Consider the following 21,808-nt stretch of genomic DNA (forward strand, 5'->3'; position numbering starts at 1 on the left):
GCTCTATAAAGATGCATTTTGAGATTACGTTAGCCGAACAAAAAAATTGCAAACAAAAATATTCGATTCTCATTTTTTATTGAATCACCCCTTTTGGTGAAAATAGAACAAAAATAGAAAATAGAACATTTAAATTCACTGCTCAAAACTTTCAAAACTGTGAGAACTTTATTTTGAAGAGTAATTTGACAACTTCGGTGTATTTTTGAGTGTTGCCTGGCAGAGCAGGAGCGCTTCCTCTCATCAGGCTGTTTCAGATGACAAGAGCCACCCTGACTAACCTCATTTCTTTTGTAACACAAGTAAAGGCAAACCACAAAACTTGTTTCAATTACTGACATTAAAAACATTCATGTCAAACATCCAGGCTCATAAATTTAACAACGAACCATCACAAAAACAAGCCCTTTTGTTACAGATGTTTGAATAAAGCACAAAGAAATAATAAATCCTCTCAAGATGAGGAAACATGTTCATGCTTTCACTTAAGTTTTTGTTGACTGTGATTATTTTGTCCTTCCCACACAACATTAACACATTCTGCTGTGGTAAAAAATACTCTCATTTGTTCATGATTTCTCGTGTTTTACTCCCTTCTCTGTCAAATCTTTGAAACATGCAGGCTCTTTGTGTTTCAGCACTTAAAAATTGAACAGTCATATTTTTACATACTCACACACTCATGCTGCAGCATTTACATGATTCACATGATTATATGGCATTAAAACAATTCTTGATCAAGGTATGTCAGAACAAACCAACTCTGTTATTTTCTGGAATAAAAATCCTTCTAGGCAGAGAGTACACAGATAATAATATTAAAAGTACCTCATGCATCATATAGTCCCAATATTATTATAGAAACACCAGAATATAGAAGTATTTCCTTAATCCCATGTGAACACTTAACATTCAAATCATGACAGGACGACCGTACAGACCCTCTTTGCACAGCAGAAACTCTGACCTCTAATTTGCAAATGCACATTTATAGTCATTGAGGCCTGCTTAGCTGTAACAGCACTGTAGTCAAAGCCCGTCAGTGTGCACTGCTCATAAAACGCTCATTGTTTTGGTTGTTTAACGATTGGTTGAAAGGACGCTTTGTGCTCCGTTTCAGATAGAATGGTCCTTTTTCTGTCTATGGCTCGGCAGCTGCTGTGGCTCCTTCTGCTCCCTCAAGCTTGGCCTTGCCGGATAAGGAGTAATGATAAGACCTCATGGTCTCCTCAACCTTCTTGAAGTCGGGGCGGTCCTCGTGCCTGGCATGAGAGGAAGAGGAAGGAGATATTTTATCATACTGACCGTGTTTGTCTCAAATATAACTGTCAGATGAATCCTTCAATCAACATTAAAATTCTAGAAAATCCTCTGTCGACCTATATAATATAGAGCAGTACATGTATCAGCACAGAGGAGTCAGCTGGAGGAGAAAGTGGCAGAACACAACATGATTTGGAGTCCTATTTCTTGATATTTGGACATCTCTCCTCTGACTGGCTAACAACAACTCGACTCTACAACTGAAGCTTGGTTTATGCTTGACGCATGTACATTACGTGTGGAAATGACACGCGCAGATGAGACATGCTTCGGAAACTTGCAGCATTTATGGTTCCTTCCTACCCTCTGCTGTGAGCCAATACTCTCCCAGACTGTAGGGGGCGGCATGGGGCTCTACGGCATGTATACAACACTAAACCACAGTATAAATCACTGTTGTTTACAACATTCTTTCACTATGTCCTCTTTTTTTCTGACTGTGACAACAATTCTTACCAATATTTTGATCATGGTGATCTTTGTGGACCGAATCATAAAGGTGTCTGTACTTACGAACCTCCGACACTACTAGCGCTTGCCAGTCTGCCATGTTTTTCTGCACAAGAACGTCCATGTGGTTAGAAAATTTCCTAGGTGCGCGGTGCGGAATCTTTGGGCTGTGCAGAAGCCACTCGGAGGGGCATGGTTGACTATGTTTGCTCTGAAACATTGATGTTTTATCTTCACAAATAACACAAGCCTGAAGGAGTTCTGCTGTGTGGTGAAGTTGCTATTGCTAACAGTTAGCTTCTACTATCCGAGACGTTCTCTGCTGTTTCCTGGACGCTAAAACAACAATAAGCTAAGTGACAGTGTGACGTAGATCTGTCAGGATTTTCTAATCCTAAAGTTTCAATGTATATTTTCTATCAGAAACTAATGCAGGAGAAATGTGTAGGAGACTATTTTCACGTTCAGCCTGCATGAAAAACTCAGAGTGACCGTTTATAATCAGAAATAATCATTAAAAATTGTTTTTTAGTGTTCCGCACCTTTAATCACCCAAAACAGATAACATTTAGATTTATTGAATGAAAAGAAAAATGTAGATAGGTGAAAAAACACAGGTAAGAAATTCAGTTTCTTACGAGTATGTCCAGCACTCATTCATCACTGCATACATTCTCTCTGGACATGCTGCAGGACACTCCATACGACCCCCGCCTTCGATGAAGCGCGTCACCTCTGGCCCTTTCATTTTCTGGACAAAAACAATAATCAGTTTGTTCAGAATCCTGGCAGGAATTATCTGATCGAGTCAAACATTCATGGCATTTTGCATTAATAGTCTGCTGTACTTTGTAGGGTTTCCCTCCATAGGAAAAGGCCTCCCACATGGTGATTCCATAACTCCACACGTCACTTTTGCTGGAGAATTTGTGAAAGTTTATACATTCTGGAGCGTACCACTTTATTGGCCATTTTCCTGCAGTACGAGCCTGAAAACATCAAAAGGAAGTTGATAATAGTTTTATTTAAACACTTTAATTAGTCCTTTAATTAAAATGAATGTCCAACGAGAATCTACAGCTTTTAAAAATGTGAATACTTACTTTATAGTAGCTGTCATCGGCTCCCAGCGCCTTCGAGAGCCCAAAGTCACTGATTTTGGCGAATTGTTGGTTGACCAGCAGGACGTTTCGAGCAGCCAGATCTCTGTGAACAAAGTTCTTCTCCTCCAAGTACTTCATCCCCATTGATACCTGATGCATCAGGTTGACAATGTTTTCCACAGATACGGTATCCCTGTGGGGACAAAGTCAGTGAGCATACGGTTTTAACTTTTGCATGAATTTGCTCTGGAGGCTGCTGCATCAGATCGCTGTTGTCATCTTTTATTTGTGGTTAAATTAGTTATTTGTTGCCATTTTAAGTTTAAAAAATGAGAAAAAAATAAACCTTACAAACGTGAAAACAAATGAAAAGAAGCATTTAGTTTAAATTGTAAAAAAAGCAAAACAAAGCCACACTCACTCAAAATTGTTTATTTCCCTTTAAGGGTTGCTAATTTTGACGCAACGTCCCATTTTTAAACTTATACCATTGTGATATTTGTTGTATGCTAATGAGAGACACTTCTGTAAGCACGAGTATAGATGACCGTGCTTTTAATGACCAAGAGCGATAATAAGACTTTTTATATTATAGACATGTCTCTGTAATTTGCAAATGCATTAAAATGTTATTAAGTGATAATTTATTCCTTTAATTATGACTTAGCTTTGTCATAATTATGAGACACTAAGTCATAACTATGAGACAGCTAAATCATAATTATGAGATTTTTTTTTCATTATTTTTTTTATCTGAGTGGTAGGAATGAGCTTCCATATTCAAAGAGCAAGTCGCCTCCAAATCAACTTTCTTTTGCTGATAAACGATGTAAATGACTGTCTAATCGTGCTGGAGACACATGTAGTCAATGATTTGGCCCTTTAGTGCATCTCAGTTAAAATGTAACTATTCTGCCTAAAACAGTCTATGTTGTGCCCTCTTCAGGTAAGAATTCTTCACTACATTTACATTTAAATCTTCCATCACTTTTGGCTAAGAGGTACACTATAGGTGTTTTTCCACTACAAGAACTTCAGGGTAGATTTACAGGAACCTCCCAACATGAGCGTGTCTCCACCTGACCAGGGAGTCCGAACGGCCTTTTTCAGGAACCTTCTGAGTGCCTGATCTGGAGTAGATACTCCGAACGGCGTGGTAGAGGAGCTGAGTGGAACCTCCGGTTTACTCACGCTGATTGGTTGTAGCTCAGTAGGAAATTACATCAGCAAATGTCCAAAACAACCGGCAGCAGTAAAATTATAAGGGTAGCTGGTAAAAAAAAAAAGGAGAGTAGCTGGTGAAGCAGAATGGAAGCAAAAAAAAAAAAAGCACCATCCATCCGTCCATCCATCCATTTTCATCCGCTTATCTGGAGTCGGGTCGCGGGGGCAGTAGCCTAAGGCGAGAGGCCCAGACTTCCTTCTCCCCAGCCACTTGGGCCAGCTCCTCCGGGGGAATCCCAAGGAGTTCCTTGGCCAGGTGAAAGACATAGTCCCTCCACCGTGTTCTGGGTCTACCTTTAGGACTCCTCCCAGTTGGACGTGCCCGGAAAATCTCACCAGGGAGGAGTCCAGGAGGCATCCTGACCAGATGCCCGAGCCTCCTCAACTGGCAAAAAAGCACCAACCCATTTAAAATCTAACTCCTGACACCGGAAAACTCTGTGAAATTCCCCCACAGCTGTTGGAAAAAAATAGGAAATTCCCCCACAGGCTTAAAGCAGCTTTCTGGAGTTTTCCCCTTTCAGAAATGATGTATGATTTTTCAGAAATACGTAAAAGCGATTATCTCATATTTACATATAATGTAAGCAACACGTCTTTTTTTTTGTGCTAAGCACGCCCCCTGCCCTGCAGAGCTCTGGGCAATAGGAAACTGAGCGCCGATCAGAACTAACCAATAGCGTTAGACTACGGCTTAGATGCTTCAAATTTAAGGAATACCTGCCAAAGCAGTCGTGATATGCTGATGTCTGTGCAAGTTCTGAAAGGGCTGAATTTGAATGGAGACACAACATCTGAGAGGACTGGGACATTCCTTCTCCCGGTCAAGTTCCCCATCCCAGGAACTATGCTGGAGTTCTAGTAATAGAAACATGCCTTTTGTTGTTAGTTGGTACCATATGATGTCACAATGCCACTGTGTGTGTGTGTGTGTGTGTGTGTGTGTGTGTGTGTGTGTGTGTGTGTGTGTTTGTTAGTGGCTCCGCACTCTCTTTCTGCCAGGCAACACCCCCTTGTGGCACATTTTTTAAACAGGGAAATGGAAAGGAAGTTAGACTCTGGTAGGGGGGTGACTAGCTCTTTAAGAACTAGGATTTTACAAAAAGCGATTAATAAATAAGATTTTATTTTACAGTTTTTCCAAAATAATTGTGAAAAAAATCACTTAAAAAAGGGGGGGGGGGTAAGCAATATGATAAGAAGAATATGAGACATGTAATCATTATCACAGTTAGGAGAGGTTAATATGTGTATTTTTAAAATTGCACTGAGGATTGCTGCTCTTAGTGGTGTATTATTATTGGGTTCGTTTACCTGCTATTTGTGACACATACACACATATTTCCTTCCTTATACTTTCTTAGGCTGAAAAGAGAACCAGCTCACCAACAGGAGAAATTAGTTTCCAGGAAGTTGATAATTTGATTAATGATGTTTCAGCCAAAGTATAATGTGGGCTTGAGCTGGAGCTAATATTTAAGCACACAATAGGGTGTTATCCGATGAGGATCTAAGCCTACCTGATGCACTATATGATGTAAATCTATAGTAGTAAAACAGTTTTTTTTACAAACATCATTCCCTCCTTCTGTTCTTACTAACTTTTTGGAGGAGAGGAATTTGTTGAGAGGACCGGCACCAGCCATCTCCATGACGAGCATCAGATGCTCAGCGTTGCACAGGCCCAGCATTCGGACGATGAACGGGTTACTCAGCTGGTGCATGATCTCCGCCTCCCTCATCATCTCCTCCTTCACCAGCTTTTCATTCTCGCTCTTCAGTATTTTGATGGCCACGTCTTCATGACCCCTAAGAGCGAGATGAACACCCATCACCCAAAGAGCTGCAGAGATGCTGGATATTTTGCTTTATAATGTTTAAATCTTACGAGTTGGTTTTGAGGACCCCCTTCTTGACACATCCAAAGTTCCCAGAACCAAGCTCCACCTCATCCACCATCAGCTGATCTCTCTGGATGTTGAACTTCTTGATGTCGTTTGGGTTGTGATACGGGTTGAATCCGTTACAGTCCATGGGTAGAAGGTCATGGTCCTGAGCGACGGCAGTAGCTGGTTTCAAGGGTATCGCTGCAGGTGGAAGTTAAACACACATAATTTAATCCCTCAGAAAAACCTGTGGGAAAGTGTGTATTTGTATGAGACATATTATGACTTATTTTCTTAACTTATAATAGTTATATGGTCAACACAAAACATGTTTATGAAGTTCTTTGCACAAAATCCCTCTCACATGAATCAGTCCCAGGAGTTTTATTCTCAACAGTTCCAGAATGAGCCATTTCAGAGCTATTTCACTTTAAGAAAACAAGCTTTAGTTGACCACACTCACCTATGCCCCGCTCAGGCTGCTATAGGCTGAGAAGCTCTGATATTTTGAAGGGGCTCAGAAGAGCTGCAGTTTTACTTTTCCAACTTGTGATGTCACAAATGAAGGATAATTTTTTAATGGCTCATTTAAGGCACATGATTCCTAAAACACTGACACAAAAAGGATGGACAAGTTTTTCACGTTTGGAGTGTTCACAGAGACTGTAGAGACCCACAAAGATGCAAAAGGTGAGTTTTGCATTAAAATGTATTTTTGAACTCTGTTTAATTTCTGAACACCAAAAAAAAAAAAACCCCAAAAAAACAAAACAAAGAAAAAACCTTGTTCAGAGAAAACATCTTAAATTTGTACACTGACTTTTAATTTGTTGCAGCTGGCACAGAAAAATATTGAACTTCTTATCATTTTCATTAGTTTTAAAGATCAAGTTTGCCATTTTTTTTCAAGACATCTTCAGTGGTCCCTAGCATAAACAAATGCCTTGTGAATTTATCTCTGTGGAAAAAAGCACCCGCATTCCTGTTTCAGGAAGTGGAATTTAGCCAGAGGAGTGGGGAGCAGAAAATGGCAGGATTTGTAGTCCATCTCATCAATACTTCCTGAGATTCATACCTCCCGCCTCTGACTGGCTAACAGCAACACAACTCTACCATGGACCCTGTTTGCACTGGAATGTTGATGTTTTATCTCCACAAATAACACAAGCCTGAAGGAGTTCTGTTATGTTGGAGAGTCGCTAATGCTAATGGTTAACTTCTACCAGCCAAGACGGGCTCTGCTCTCTCTTGCACGCTAAATCAACAACAGCCTTTCCCGGTCGTGAGCCAAGATGGGTGAGTCCATGAATGTGACGTAGATCTGAGTGGCTTTTTCTGATCCGTGTTCCCCCGTCTGTTTTGTACTGGTGGATAAAAAATGGTAAATGGCCTGAATCTGATATAGTGCCTTCTAGGGTTCTACAACCCCCCAAGGACCTTTACAACACAGTCATAGTAGTGATGAGCTACACTGTAGCTACAGCAGCCCTGGGGCACACTGACAGAGGCGAGGCTGTTACCGTTCATATTTTAAAAAGTAACTTGTTTTTTCAATTCCTTATTTAAGTTTAATTTTACTCCTATAGACATAAAGCAAAGTTGGAAAAAAAACTTTTTAAATCAAATTTGAAAACATCAACAAAATTTAAAAAATGCAACATTTTCCAACTTTCTTAACATTTTGCTTTTTCACAAGAAATTTTATGATAATTCATATGCTAATAATTATTTTAAATTCTATATAAATTAGGAATTAAAAGTATTTGGCCATTTGTTTCATTCTACTTCAAAAAAAGTAATAATAATAATAATTTCCTCAAACAAATAAAAAGTGCAACAAATATTTGATGCTTTAGCATTTTTCTTGACGTGGACATGAAGCCCTAGGGCAGGGGTATTCAAGTCCGGGCCTCGAGGGCTTATATCCAGCACATTTCAGTGGTTTCTCTGCTCCAACACACCTCAGCAAAGGTAATTCATGTAATCGATCCCCAGTGAGTCGGGGTGGATGGCTGCTTATACTGAGCCAGGATCCTCTGGAGGTTTCTTCCTGTTAAAAGGGAATTTTCTTCTCCACTGTCGCTAAACACTTGCTTAGTATGAGGATTGCATCAAGTCACTGACACTAGTCAGTGACTTGATGCAATCTGCTGGGTTCCTTATATAGGAAACTTTTTTTCTGATTGGCATTGGAATGTTTACTATGTGAAGTGCCTTGAGACAACTCTTGTCATGATTTGGCGCTATATAAATAAACTTAAATTGAACTGAATTAATTCAGTGGTTGAATCACCTTTGCAGCAGCTCGTCAGGCTCTGCAGAAACCTGTTAATCACCTGCTGATTGAAATTAGATGTGTCGAAACAGAATTAAAACTAAAACATGCTGGATACCGGCCCTCCAGACTCAGAACTGAATACCCCTGCCCTATAGGGCTTTGAGCTCAGACTGAAGCTGCTGCTGCAGAAATACTTCTGTCTACAACTGACCTCTAGGTGGGGGTGTGTATCCGTTTGCTGCATGTCGTCTCTGAAGAAAAACACCAAAATCAATCTCAGTGAGTGAAAAGTTAGCAGACACACACTGTGCTATGGAAATTTTATATTTCATTACTGTAGTCCTATTTACAAATCTATTCCTGAAAGCATTCACATTCTCACACACACACACACACACACACACACACACACACACACACACACACACACACACACACACACACACACACACACACACACACACACACACACACACACACACACACATTCTTGTCCTCCCATACACGCACACACACTCACTCACTCTCTCTCACACGATCCACTCCCATTCCTTTCTTATCTTTTTGTATAAATAAATTCTGTGACCAGATGCTCTGGGGCATTTGCCCTGTGCACTTGCCACAAATCATAATTTGGCTGTAGGTCTGCCTTATTGTCTGTTGTCCCTCTCTCTAGCTGCAGGAAATGGATTTATTGATAAACATATTGATAAAATCCCTGGCATATGCAGTGGATACTTACAGTTGGAGGAAGACTGCGAGTCTCTGAAATGGTACAATAAAATAGTTTTAACTCCACAATGTAAGCATGGCTGTGCATCAGATAGGTGAATTATAAATAAATAAACTGGAAATGAGAAAAAAGTGCAGTACTCTCAGCAGCTTTGCCATTGACGCAGGCCTCCCCGAGGACGGTCACCAGGCCATCAGGCTTCATCTTCAGATACTCGACCAGCTAAAAGGAAAGAGAAAATGACTAATTTAGATTAATGAAGGTAGGCAAAGATGTAAAACAGCATCAGACCAACCTGCCAGATTGTGTCAAACTTTGTTCCATCTGGCATTGACAGTTTTCCAGATTTGTCCTGGATGACCTGATAGTGGTAAACAGTTTTTCCATACATGACGGAGAGAGCAAACGTACCAGCTTCCTCTTTGTCTCTGACTCTAATCCAAACAAAGACAAAAACCTTCAATAGGAGCTCAACAGCTATAAAGCAGATAAAAAAGAAAAAGAAAAGTCACTATGACCAACGTACAGAAACTTGCCGTCATGTTGAGCTCCGGAGTAAAGCCGTCTCTCTCCTTCATGTCGGTTGATTTTCCCGTGATACCAGGGCATCTTCTCATGGGCTGTGGTGGCAATCAGCTTCTCCAGCTGAGGAGCTTGACTGATGATGGCCTGCTCCATGGCTTCCCCCTGAACAGACACACTCATTTATACTTCTTGAAGGGTTTTGGTGTCCCCATGATTGCTTTAACCCTTTGATGCATGAATTATGAAATCTTCAACCATGATTTTTTTAACAATTTTTTTCATTCGTCTTTAGGTGTGAATGAAACAAATTTCAACAAATATTTTTTTGTAAAATTTTATAATTTACAAATAATTTATTACATGTCCACCTCAGTGGACAGCGTGCATTCTGAGCATGAAATATGTTGGCTTGGCTTACTGAAGTCCAAATGGAGGGGCTCAAATGCAATAAAGTCTTCGACAGCTGTGCTCAATAGCAAAAACAAATAAATAACAATTTTGGGTACCTGTCCACTGTAGTGCCCATTATGCATCAAAGGGTTAAAACACATTTTGCTTTGACACTTAAAATTATGTTTGCTTGTTCGTTCGTTTTCCTCTGCCTATCCAGGTCTGGGTCGCGGGGGGTAGCATCTCAAGTAGGGCATCCCAGACAGCCCTCTCAACGGTCATCTCCACTAAGGCCTGTGACAGGACCCCAAGGTGTTCCCAAACAAGATTGGAGATACTGTGTACTTGCTCCAACGTGTCCTTGGTCGACCCGGGGGCCTCTTGCTGGCAGGACATGTCCGAAACACCACCCATGTAAGCCGTCCAGCCGGCACCCTAACAAGAAGCCCAAACCACCTCAGCTGGCTCCTCTCGATGCAGAGGAGCAGCGGCTCTACTCTGAGTACCTCCTGAATGTCCGAGTTCCTCACCCTATCTCTACGGCTGAGCCCAGCCACCCGCCGAAGGAAACTAATTCCTTCAGGAAAGGAAACTGCTTAGCCAATCACCCGACCTGAACGGCATTACATTCATCTCCGACAACAAAGTAAGGAACCTTGGTGTTATCTTTGACCAGGACATGTCCTTCAAATCCCAGGTTAAACAGGTTTGTAGGATTTCCTTCTTCCACCTTTAGAATATTGCTAAGATATAAACATCCTTTCCAGGAGTGATGCTAAAAAACTAGTTCATGCATTTATTACATCAAGACTGGATTACTGTAATTCTTTACTATCAGGAAGTCCACAGAATGTAGTTAAAATTCTTCAGCTTGTCCAAAATGCTGCAGCTAGAGTTCTGATGAGAATTAAAAAGAGAGATCATATATCTCGTGTCTTAACTTCCCTACATTGGCTACCTGTTAAATTCAGAATAGATTTTAAGATCCTCCTTCTCACATATAAAGCTCTTAATAATCAAGCTCCATCATACATCAGTGACCTGACTGTTCCATATGTTCCTAACCGAGCACTTCACTCTCAGACTGCAGGTTTACTGGTGGTTCCCAGAATATCTAAAAATAGGATGTGAGGCAGATCTTTTAGCTATTAGGCTCCTCTCTTGTGGAACCAGCTCTCAACTTTAGTCCATGAAGCAGACACCATGATGTTAGCCTAGATCTGGACAAGTGGGGGAGTAGACTGAGGTGGAGTGTACAATCGGTAAAGACGGCTCTCCCTTGCCCTGCCTTCAACATGCCTCCATCTAAAAGGCTAGGTTATCCAGAGTTACCTCTGTAGTTATGCTGCTATAGGCTTATACTGCTGGAGGACATACTGACCACTTTCCACACTCGACTACTTTCTTCTACAATTTGCTCTTTAACTGTATGATTTTCTGCAATTTCAGCTGTTAGCTTTATTTATTCTCTAAGTGTTTTTCTCCCCAGAAGAAGCTACAATGATGTTCTGCTGAGCTGTGGTGGCCTCATGGAGGGGGCCATCGGCTAGCACACTGCTGCTAACCACTTAAACATTCTCCCTCTCCTCATAATAACTTTTTACTTTCTTTGATACTGAATGTGCTACTACTAGTTTACCCCTTTAATTATAGATTCACTAGGATAAATATAATAAAGTTTATCTCTCACCAAATAGAATATTTAGTAAGAAATCACAATGTAACCTGTGTGGGTGGGTTGGTGTTGTGTGTGTGTGTGTGTGTGCGTGCGTGCGTGCGCGCGCGTGTGTGTGTGTGTCTGCTCTGTCTTCTCGATCCCCATTGAGTCGTGGTTGATGGCTGCTTATATGAGCCAGGATCCTCTGGAGGTTTCTTCCTGTTCTAAGGGTGTTTTCCTCTCCACTGTCGCTAAATGCTTTCTTAGTATGAGGATTACTGTAAAGACACTGACGCTAGTCAGTGACTTGATGCAATTTTCTGGGTTCCTTATATAGGAAACTTTGTCCTTTGTCACTGATTCTGTTCATAACTTTGATGGACGGGATTTCTAGGTCTCTATTTTGCAGATGACGTGGTTCTGTTGGCTTCATCAGACAGTGATCTCCAGCCTTCGCTGGAGCAGTTCGCAGCCGAGTGTGAAGCGGCTGGGATGAGAATCAGCTCCTCTAAATCAAAGACCGTGTTCTTGAATTGAAAAAGGGTAGAATGCTTTCTCTAGGTCAGGGATGAGGTCCTGCCCCAAGTAGAGGAATTTAAGTATCTCGGGGTCTTGTTCATGAGTGAGGTAAAAATGGAGCGTAAGATTGATAGGTGGATCGGTGCTGCGTCTGCAGTGATGCAGGCATTGTATCGATCTGTCATGGTGAAGAGAGAGCTGAGCCGGAAGGCAAAGCTCTCGATTTACCGGTCGCTCTACGTTCCTTCCGTCACCTATGAGACATAAATTATAATGAACAAGATTGCAGATACAAGCAACCAAATTTAGTTTTCTCTCTAGGGTGGCTGGCTTAGAGATAGGTGAGAAGCTCGGTCATCTGGGAGAGGCTCATAGTAGAACCGCTGCTCCTCCATGTCGAGAGAAGCCAGTTGAGATGGCTTGGGTATCTGGTCAGGATACCTTCTGGACGCCTCCCTGGTGAGGTTTTCCAGGCACGTCCAACTGGGAGGAGACCCGAGGGAAGACCCAGGACTGGAGGGACAATGTCTCTCGGCTGGCCAGGGAACATGTTGGGATTCCCCCCTAGGAGCTGGCCCAAGTAGCTGGGGAGAGGGAAGTTTGGGCCTCTAAGCTCAGGATGCTGCCTTTGCGACCCGACTCCGGATAAGCGGGTGAAAATGGATGGATGGAAATTCAACATTTCATTTCTCACAGTGTAAAATAGGTCTCTGAAATATGAAATTACATTTTCTCAAGCATGAAGATAAACTTTGTTGGTAATTTCGAGCAAAACAGTTTTCCAGTTTAATATTTGAGGGAGGTGATAAAATATGACAATGACTTCTCTAGATTTGAGTTGTTAAATGTTCTTCTTTCAAAGAAATGTCAAAATTCTAAACCTCACCTCCAGATTCCAGGTCTGCTTCACGTACTCCCTCAGCATGTTCTCCCTCATTTTGTCAAAAACTCCGGACTTTATCTGTGTGTCTGCGGAACGCAGGCAAGGTTTCTTTAGCAGGCACACCAGCCCGTCCGCGTCTTTGCTGTAGTACTCACAGAGCTCCCCGGGCCCACAGTGAGGCTTCCCTCCCGGGATGCAATAAGTGCCATTAAGCTGCTTCTCTATGGAGTAATGATGGAAGTCCAGGTTCCACACAACAGACAGGACGTAGCCTCCTAGGCTGCGGAGACACTGGCGCAACAAGAAGAGGCCGTCGGCCATGCCGGCCAGCTTCAGGTGCTGCTCGGCGTCTGAGCGACTGATGCTGCCATAGAAGAAAGGAAGCTCGCTCGCTGGGTCGATGGACATACTGAGACCTAGGAGAATGAAGCCGGACCTGGTCTGAAAGTCCTGGAATAAGGAAGGAAACTAGACAGGAAGAGAAGCGGAAAAAAGCAGAGTGACCTTTTGTAATTTTTCACTGAACATTCATCAAATTATCAAACAAGGTGAAGGAACACAGATTAAAATTTTAGCTCAAACATTACAACATCCTTACCTGTTCTCCTTTATAACAGCTGCTTTTTCCTAGCAGAACAAACCCAACAGAACCCGGTTTTACAGGATTGTTGGTTCTGCACAGAGGAGCTGTGAGGAGTTATATGCCTAAATGAGGCATTTAGCAATAGACACCCACACTTTGAGATCGCATGAAGCTTGCAGATTAACACACTGGTGACAAAAGCCACAACAGGAAGTCGTAGTCCGCCCTCACAGCCTCATTCCTCCAGCATGTCGCTCTTCCGTTGAGCAGGTGCCGTTTGGTTCTAGAGCATTCCTCCCTGCTTCAGAGGTTCGAGTTTGTGAATTTATTATTTACAAAACAAAAGAAAGAATGAAGTGATGTCTCCAGTAATACAATAATCAGTAAAGGGTTTAATTGCAGTAATTATTGTGTGTGTGTGTGTGTGTGTGTGTGTGTGTGTGTGTGTGTGTGTGTGTGTGTGTGTGTGTGCGCATTTGACATGTAGAGTTGATTGAGATGAAAGAAGAAAGATAAGACTAAAATCATGCAGGTTCTGCAGCAGCCTGGAACATTCATTCGAGAGCTGACAGAATTTGCGTGTTTCGGTAAAAGTGGGAATTTACAGTGATCATGAGACATTCATAAAACTTATAGGACACAGAAAGGAAGGTGACAGAACTTTTGTTAAATATAAAGTTTTTGGTTCTGGTTTTGGAAATTCAGGCTATTTCTTCACCTTTACATGCAGAAAACTCGTATTCACTTTGCGTGAGTTTGATTTTATGTCATGAAGTTAATCAGTTTAAGCTTTAAAATGATTTTTAGAAAATAGCTGTTTACTGGTTTTAAAACTTGTTTGTACATCGTTTTAACTGAAAAGTAGCCAAACTGCAAATTTAAATGAGCTAAAAATATTGATAAGTTTTCTTTTATTTTAGAAAGTCAGACCTGAAAACTGTTAAATGGAAACATGCTTAATCATCTAGCCAGATTCATGTCAAGAAATGGAAAGAATCAGACTCAGATGTAGTTTGTGAGTGTGTGTGGCTCTGAACTAGGTGTGTGTTCACACCGTTGTGTTTGGCTCTCTTTGTTGTGGTGAGTTGGGGCACAGGTCATGGTGGAGTTCTGATTTTTGTGGCAGCTATGTCTTTATGTTTGCTTGTCCACTGTAGATGTGGGCAAAAAAACAAAAAACAAAACATGAAACTGAGGTTTTGCAGATGATGCACAGATTAAACATTTACCTGTATGTGAAACCGACCTTGGAAACTGCTCAAAGATTCTCCTTTAAACAATGGAAATTGTAATTCATGCAAATTTTTATAGGGTGCCACTTGTAATGTTTGTAATCATTTTTAACATTTAGTTTGCAAACTAAATATTTATCTTCTAATTAAATATTTAGATCCCAGCTAAATATTTGATTTGGAGCTAGTTTACAAAAGGACTGTTTAGCTTTACAAACGGCACCCCATACAAATTTGAGGGCATTTTTAATAGACTCAAATTTCACAACGGGAGTTCTCACCTTTTCAGAACAGAAAGAGAAATGAGTACATCTGATTTTTAAATATTTTTTTTACTAACACCTTTAAAGAAAAACATAGACAGCACCAGAGAAGTGTCAGCTCAGCACGTTCTCCTTAAAAACGTGATTTTTATGCATTTTCTACATAAACCATAAAAACAATAGTAGAGGGGAAATTGATGCGACACAGTTCTCATTGCAGCTTTTTAAAGCTGACACATGGATGAGACCCCCACGGTATGTCTGGCACTAGAAGTTTAACAGGTGGAAAGGGGTGGTGTTCGCAGTGTGAATACCTCTAACACACATCTGATAGTTTCAGAAACAAATTTGGTCGATAAGGACTGAGTGAGCAGTGGAAAAAGTCAGTGAGTCACTCTTTTCACACACATATGGGTGACGAGTAAACCCAAATCAGACCAGCTTGTTTGGTGTTTAAGAAAAACACCATCAGATAAAAAAAAAGCAACACAAATGCATATTCTAAAAAATAAAGCAAATAAAGGTGAGACCACGATTAACCAGCCAGGTGCACTCTACAGCAATCATAAATGTTAGCATATTTAAGTTTACGTGGATGTTTTTAGCCTAAGCTTGTTTCATTCTGTTTTTTTGTAAAAACGTCTCTAAACACATAGTATTCGTTGAAATTTTTATAAAATTAAGAACATTTTATTGTTAGTGTTGTTGGTTAGGTCATTGTCTCACTTGTGATTAGTTAGAAACACAAAGTTAAAAAAGTGTGCTGAATTTCAGTTGAAATCAAACTGGAAACACAGTCGTCAAAACTGAAAATTAGTTTTTCTGACAGTCATGCAAGTTTAAAGCAAATGCTCTGGGCAAAACTCGTCTTGGACATGTTTGAATTCATTCTCATTTTACACACAAATCAGTCACACGTGAAATGTCAGTTTTTGACTGAAGTCGACTTTGTTTTTCGTTTTTTGCACTTTGTGACTCACAGAAACCAAACAGAGGAGGTTCCGAGACTCCCACTCTCTGACTTTTTCATGGGATGTTTTTCTCACAGACCTTTCAAACAGCTTCCAAACTCCAGTGACAATGTTTTGAAGCATTTTGGATCCCAACAACTGTAGCCTGGTGCGATACTGGACTCTGTTACTCCATGCAATGTTACCATTCAAAGCTACGTCATGTCTCTACAATCTGGATCTGAGTTTAGTCTTTGTAAAGAATGTTTCTGCATTTTGTGTTTATCTTTGCACATAGGAGCAAAATGATTATTTTATGGCAGGTTTAGAGAATAAAATTATTTCATTAGTTTCAGGAACTATAATCAGTTAAAGCTGCTATAGCAAATCTGCAAACAAGCTAGCTTTTAAACACCAACAAGGTCACTGCAAGCATCAGTGGATCGGAACGGCAGCGAAGCGGCACTGTTTCAAATAGAATCCAATTATAGTCTATAGAGTGTTTCAAACCAGCCGCATTTTCCAGGCGCGTCCCAGAAGTGGCATGCCGCGCCGCTAAAGATAGGATCCAGTTCCATTTTTTCCACGAGCCGCATCTGGGACACGTTAATTTCCACAGTTCACATAGTGCGAGACAGGAAACCACACGGTTTCAGTGTAAAATCCCCAGTTATTTTCAAAATTAAATGCAACGTTGCGATATTGTATTTAACTTACATCAGCACGTGTGACCGAACGGCTTTGTTTACCACCAGTTTCTTTCGAGAAGTGCAACGGTGTGATTCCTTGCAGGGGTTGTGATCTCTCAATGAGGAAGGTGTCGGAAGTCTCGAGGGATTTTAGAATCTCGCGGGTACAGCAAGGCGCAGTGAGCAAGCCGTGCCGCGGCCAAGACTCTCCCGGTGTGAAAAGAACCGCTTTGAAGTTTGCGAGTGAGCCACTCCGCTGCCGTTCCATTCCGCTGATGCTTGCAGTGTGAAACCGGGGTCACCCCTCCCACTGGGTATCATCCCAGGCCACATCTGCCTGATACCAGATTGTGCATTGCCAGAGGAAACAAGATAGCGCTAAACACCCGTCGGCATTTTCTAGTTTCAAACATCTATTGTTGTCCGTGACTTCAAATGGTGTTTTTCTTTTTGGGACTCTGCTAGTATGTCCTAAAGTTGAAGTGGGGAACCTTCCACACCAGTGGTGTTCTGGTGCCAAATACACAAGTGTGTAATGGTAAATGGTAAATGGCCTGTATTTGATATAGCGCCTTCTAGAGTCGTGGAACCCCCCAAGGCGCTTTACAACACAATCAGTGATTCACCCATTCACACACACATTCACACCCTGGTGGGGATGAGCTACGATGTAGCCACAGCTGCCCTGGGGCGCACTGACAGAGGCGAGGCTGCCGAACACTGGCGCCACCGGTCCCTCTGACCACCACCAGCAGGCAACGTGGGTTAAGTGTCTTGCCCAAGGACACAACGACAGCGACAGACTGAGCGGGGCTCGAACCTGCAACCTTTCGATTACGGGGCGAGCACTTAACTCCTGTGCCATCGGAGGACCCAGGGAAGTGCGAAGGTGCGACAGATCAGTGAGACTGACAACCAGATAATCCAATCGTTGGTTTTGGACCGAACCGTGTAATTGTCGGAGGTGTTTTAGACAAATGTGAGAAAACCACTTCATAGATTTGTTTTCATTATTTTTTTAAATCTCCACTACATATTTATATCTACACTATGATAGAACGTAGTTGTGAAGCATGAAAAATCACAGTGGTTATTTCATGAGGCTGCTAAATCCTGATGTTTGGTGTCACATTGTAGTACAATCACAACTTCAATAACTGCATGTTTCCTCTCCTTTAAGTAGCCTAATACACTTTGACTAAAGTTCTTCAACAGTTGAAACAAAAGTCTTCCCTCAGGATGTGGAGAACGTTGATGTTTTTGTCTTTGTTTTGTTTGATTAGTGTTGTTGCTATGTATTCCTATTTAAGGAGTTGTGATACATAGATTATTAATCTGGTTTTGAAAACTTTACCTCAAAAACAATCTCACTAATTTATAAGTTATTGGTAACTTTGCAGCGTAGCAAAACTGCAAAACAAGTTTGTTTATATAACGACGCATTCCTTTTTCTAATATCCGGGTATGAGAATGTTGCAAAGGGAAATTTGTCAATGCCAGAAAGTTAGATTCAAAAAATGATTTTAAGTTTCTTTCTGCTGAAACAACAAAAAAACCACACAGAGCCAAGTCACTCTTTATCAGAATCAGCAACAAGGAGGCAATCCTGCAGTTTTTAAACTGTCTGAAACAGTTTAATGGTATAACAATGGAAGCAGCCTTTTGTTTAAATTTGGTGATTCAGATCAGATCACAGTAATACTGTGGAGTTTTTTAGGTCACAATTATTTTGTCGCGTTACCAGGAAGTTAAGCGTCGAGTTGGGTAATGCAAAGTATTGCTGCGTTCATGCTTAAACTTGTGAGTTTGTGCAAGCTTGAAACCACATACAATGCGTTATTTAACCTTTTATACATGAAAGCCTATCCTTTTGTGTTCATAATGGTCTATAAGTGTCTGTGTGCGTGGAATTAGATCATAAACGGATGAGATTATCAGATCAGAGACGTCGGTGACCAAAAGTGAACCATAATTATTTTACAAACTAAATGTTTAGGCCACCAAACCAACTCTAAACAGTGTGTGTTCTGCTTGTTACGAAAAGAAAATCTATGTAGATTTAAAACTACACACACACACACACACACACACACACACACACACACACACACACACACACACACACACACACACACACACACACACACACACACACACACACACACACACACACAGATTTTTCATAAAAATACAGTTTTCTATTCCAAGCCACATTAAAAGCAGCTATTTATATTCTATATTTTGTATTTTGTAATGGCTGCTTGTCTGGGCCTCCACTCAGCATGATGCACACACCTTTGGTTTCCTCTAATGAAATGTTCAGTCGCTATAATTGAAAGATATAACTATACAGTTAGATTAAAATTATAACATGAAGATGAGACTACTGACATATTTGTGTGTAAACATGTTTTATATTGAAATACCTATTTTGGCGATGGATATCTTGTTATTTTTTCTCTCAAGCAACTTTTGATGCACAACTGCTGTAGAATAAAAATGATGTAACAAGGAAAGTTACTTACTGTTCACAGATGAGGTGTTGTTTGCTCACTGACAAATGTGCATCTGTTGATCTGACAGCACTGTGCCGAGAAGATGGAGGGGTTACACACACACACACACACACACACACACACACACACACACACACACACACACACACACACACACACACACACACACACACACACACACACACACACACACACACACACACACACACACAGCAAATTCATACAATCAGATTGGCTCCCACCTGTGCAGCTTCTTTGCTCTTTACCACATGTGTGCAACCTTTTAGTGACTTTATATCAGCACTTTTAACCTGCTGAGAACAAAATATTTTTTCCTGTTTATCTCAGACTACTAGAACCTCACAAACACGAGCAAAAACAAGTTTAAATTTTAAAACAACGTTAACAAAGTTCCTAAAATAATTAACTACATTTCTAAATTTAAATTATTATAAATCTAAATCAAATGCCTCTAAATCATTTAAAAATGTATAACTTGAAGAAAGCTGTTTTTGTTTTTCGCCTCACAATCAGATAATAAAAATAAAACAGTTTGAGCATTCAGTTAAATAAATGACCAACAGCTGCACAACAGCACAGATAGACAATACAGATACCCCCCCCCCCCCCCCCCCGCATTGCTTTATAAGAGGCATAAAAGTAATGAAATTAAAGTTCGATGAAGACTGTTGCCTTTTTTTTCTGTGTTCAGTTTAGAACCTCTCGCAGATCCTCTAAAGTGCACAAATTAAAATCTTTTATTTTGTTTACTTGTATTTAAAAATGAACCTCTTTATTTTTTATCATTGTACAGGAAGTCACGATGACTCTGACTGTCGGCGTTGTGGCACTTGGTAGTTACCCACAAGAATCCTCAACCAGCTTGTCTATTATGATGATTATTTAGATAACACGCTAGCTCGAGTGTTAGTGACAACTGAAAGCACCAAAGAACTTTTTTACTACTGCTCCTGAACTTTGTGACCCTGATTTTGTATAAAATGAACATTGTGTCAGATCCTTTTCTGAGATATTTGTTCATACGGATTTATTTGACTAAAACTGACCATGTGTACTGATTTCAGACACCCTCATTAGTGTGACAAAAGGTTTGCTAACACTTTACAATAAAGGTCCCTTTATTAACGCTACTTAGTGCATTATTAAGCATTAATAAACAAAGAGTCCCTTTTTAACTTTCTCAATATTAACAATCTAGTGTCCTTAAGGTTAAGACAAATGGCTAGAGGGGGGTGTCTGCTGCTTAGTAATGCATTACTTAATATGGTCAAGCAGTTGTTAATACTTTAATAGTCTATTAATGCTTATTAATGCACTCAGTAACATTTACTAAGACATCACAATATAACTATAGACACCTTATTTTGTGTGTGTGTGTGTGTGTGTGTGTGTGTGTGTGTGTGTGTGTGTGTGTGTGTGTGTGTGTGTGTGTGTGTGTGTGTGTGTGTGTGTGTGTGTGTGTGTGTGTGTGTGTGTGTGTGTGTGTGTGTGTGTGTGTGTGTGTGTGTGTGTGTGTGTGTGTGTGTGTGTGTGTGTGTGTGTGTGTGTGTGTGTGCTCTTTCTTCTTGATCCCCAGTGAGTCGTGGAGGATGGCTGCTTATACTGAGCCAGGATTCTCTGGAGGTTTCTTCCTGTTAAAAGGGAGTTTTCCTCTCCACTGTCGCTGCATGCTTGCTTAGTATGAGGATTGCTGTATATTAGTCACTGACACTCGTCAGTGACTTGATGCAATTTGCTGGGTTCCTTATATAGGAAACATTATTTCTGATTGGCTTAATGAACTGTGAATTGGAATGTTTATTATGTGAAGTGCCTTGAGATGACTCTTGTCGTGATTTGGCGCTATATAAATAAACTTGAATTGAATTGAATTGAATTAATAAAGGAACACTTATTGTAAAATGTTTCCAAATGTTCTAATGCAGAATAGTTATTTTTACAAGTTCAAAGATCAATGTTTTTGCACCTGTACATCATCGTCCTCACCAACACCACCATCAGTTTAACCTCCACCTCACACGATAAGGAACAACCCCATCCCTCTACCACCCACACCCCCAGCAGGCTGTGGCTGCTTTCTCAGATTTTCAGATCTGGCAGTACTATTAGGGCGAGTCCAGCCTTTCACAAGTAGAGACAGTTTAGCAGGTACAAAAAACGTGTTCCTATAAAATAAAAGCATTTTCATTTCCCTGTGGCAACATCATATCAAGTAAGTGGTCTCTTCAGTGGAAAAATCACCCAGAGGTTTGTTGGATGGCGCACTGAGGATATAGAAATCATAAAGATGAATCTTCTTGGCTCTCACTGGAAAAGAGATACACTCAGGTCCCTAAATATTGGACCAGTAGCTCAACAGGTTGAGCGGGTTGTCCAGTAACCGGAAGGTTGCAGGTTCGATCCTGGCTCTGGACAGAGAATTCTGCTGTTGTGTCCTTGGGCAAGACACTTAACCCATCTTGCCTGCTGGTGGTGGTCGGAGGGACCGGTGCCGCCTGTGCTCGGCAGCCTCGCCTCTGTCAGTGCACCCCAGGGCAGCTGTGGCTACATCATAGCTCATCACCACCAGTTGTCATGATGTGA

At 40.9% G+C, this 21,808-nt stretch overlaps 1 protein-coding gene across 3 annotated transcripts; it reads right to left on the bottom strand.

The window, feature by feature from the left end:
• Positions 1–93: 93 nt before the first annotated feature.
• zap70 (zeta chain of T cell receptor associated protein kinase 70) lies at positions 94–19,301 on the bottom strand. 3 transcript variants are annotated; one of them, XM_054752164.2, is made up of 14 exons: positions 13,570–19,277; positions 13,127–13,439; positions 12,975–13,057; positions 9,524–9,684; positions 9,293–9,431; positions 9,138–9,219; positions 9,007–9,029; positions 8,476–8,515; positions 5,989–6,187; positions 5,703–5,909; positions 2,877–3,069; positions 2,622–2,762; positions 2,412–2,524; positions 94–1,262 (listed from the first exon to the last, which is right to left on the bottom strand). In XM_054752164.2, the coding sequence occupies exons 2-14, from the start codon at positions 13,377–13,379 to the stop codon at positions 1,142–1,144; spliced, it is 1,755 nt and encodes a 584-aa protein (XP_054608139.1). In that variant the 5' UTR covers positions 13,380–13,439; positions 13,570–19,277; the 3' UTR covers positions 94–1,141. The 3 variants fall into 3 exon arrangements, with proteins under 3 accessions (XP_054608139.1, XP_054608138.1, XP_015826428.1); XM_054752163.2 differs by having other exon boundaries at positions 12,975–13,439; positions 19,214–19,301; XM_015970942.3 differs by having other exon boundaries at positions 12,975–13,439.
• Between the last annotated feature and the right edge of the window lie 2,507 nt (positions 19,302–21,808).

Source organism: Nothobranchius furzeri, chromosome 8 (genome assembly GCF_043380555.1).
Source record: "Nothobranchius furzeri strain GRZ-AD chromosome 8, NfurGRZ-RIMD1, whole genome shotgun sequence".
NCBI classification, from domain to species: domain Eukaryota; kingdom Metazoa; phylum Chordata; class Actinopteri; order Cyprinodontiformes; family Nothobranchiidae; genus Nothobranchius; species Nothobranchius furzeri.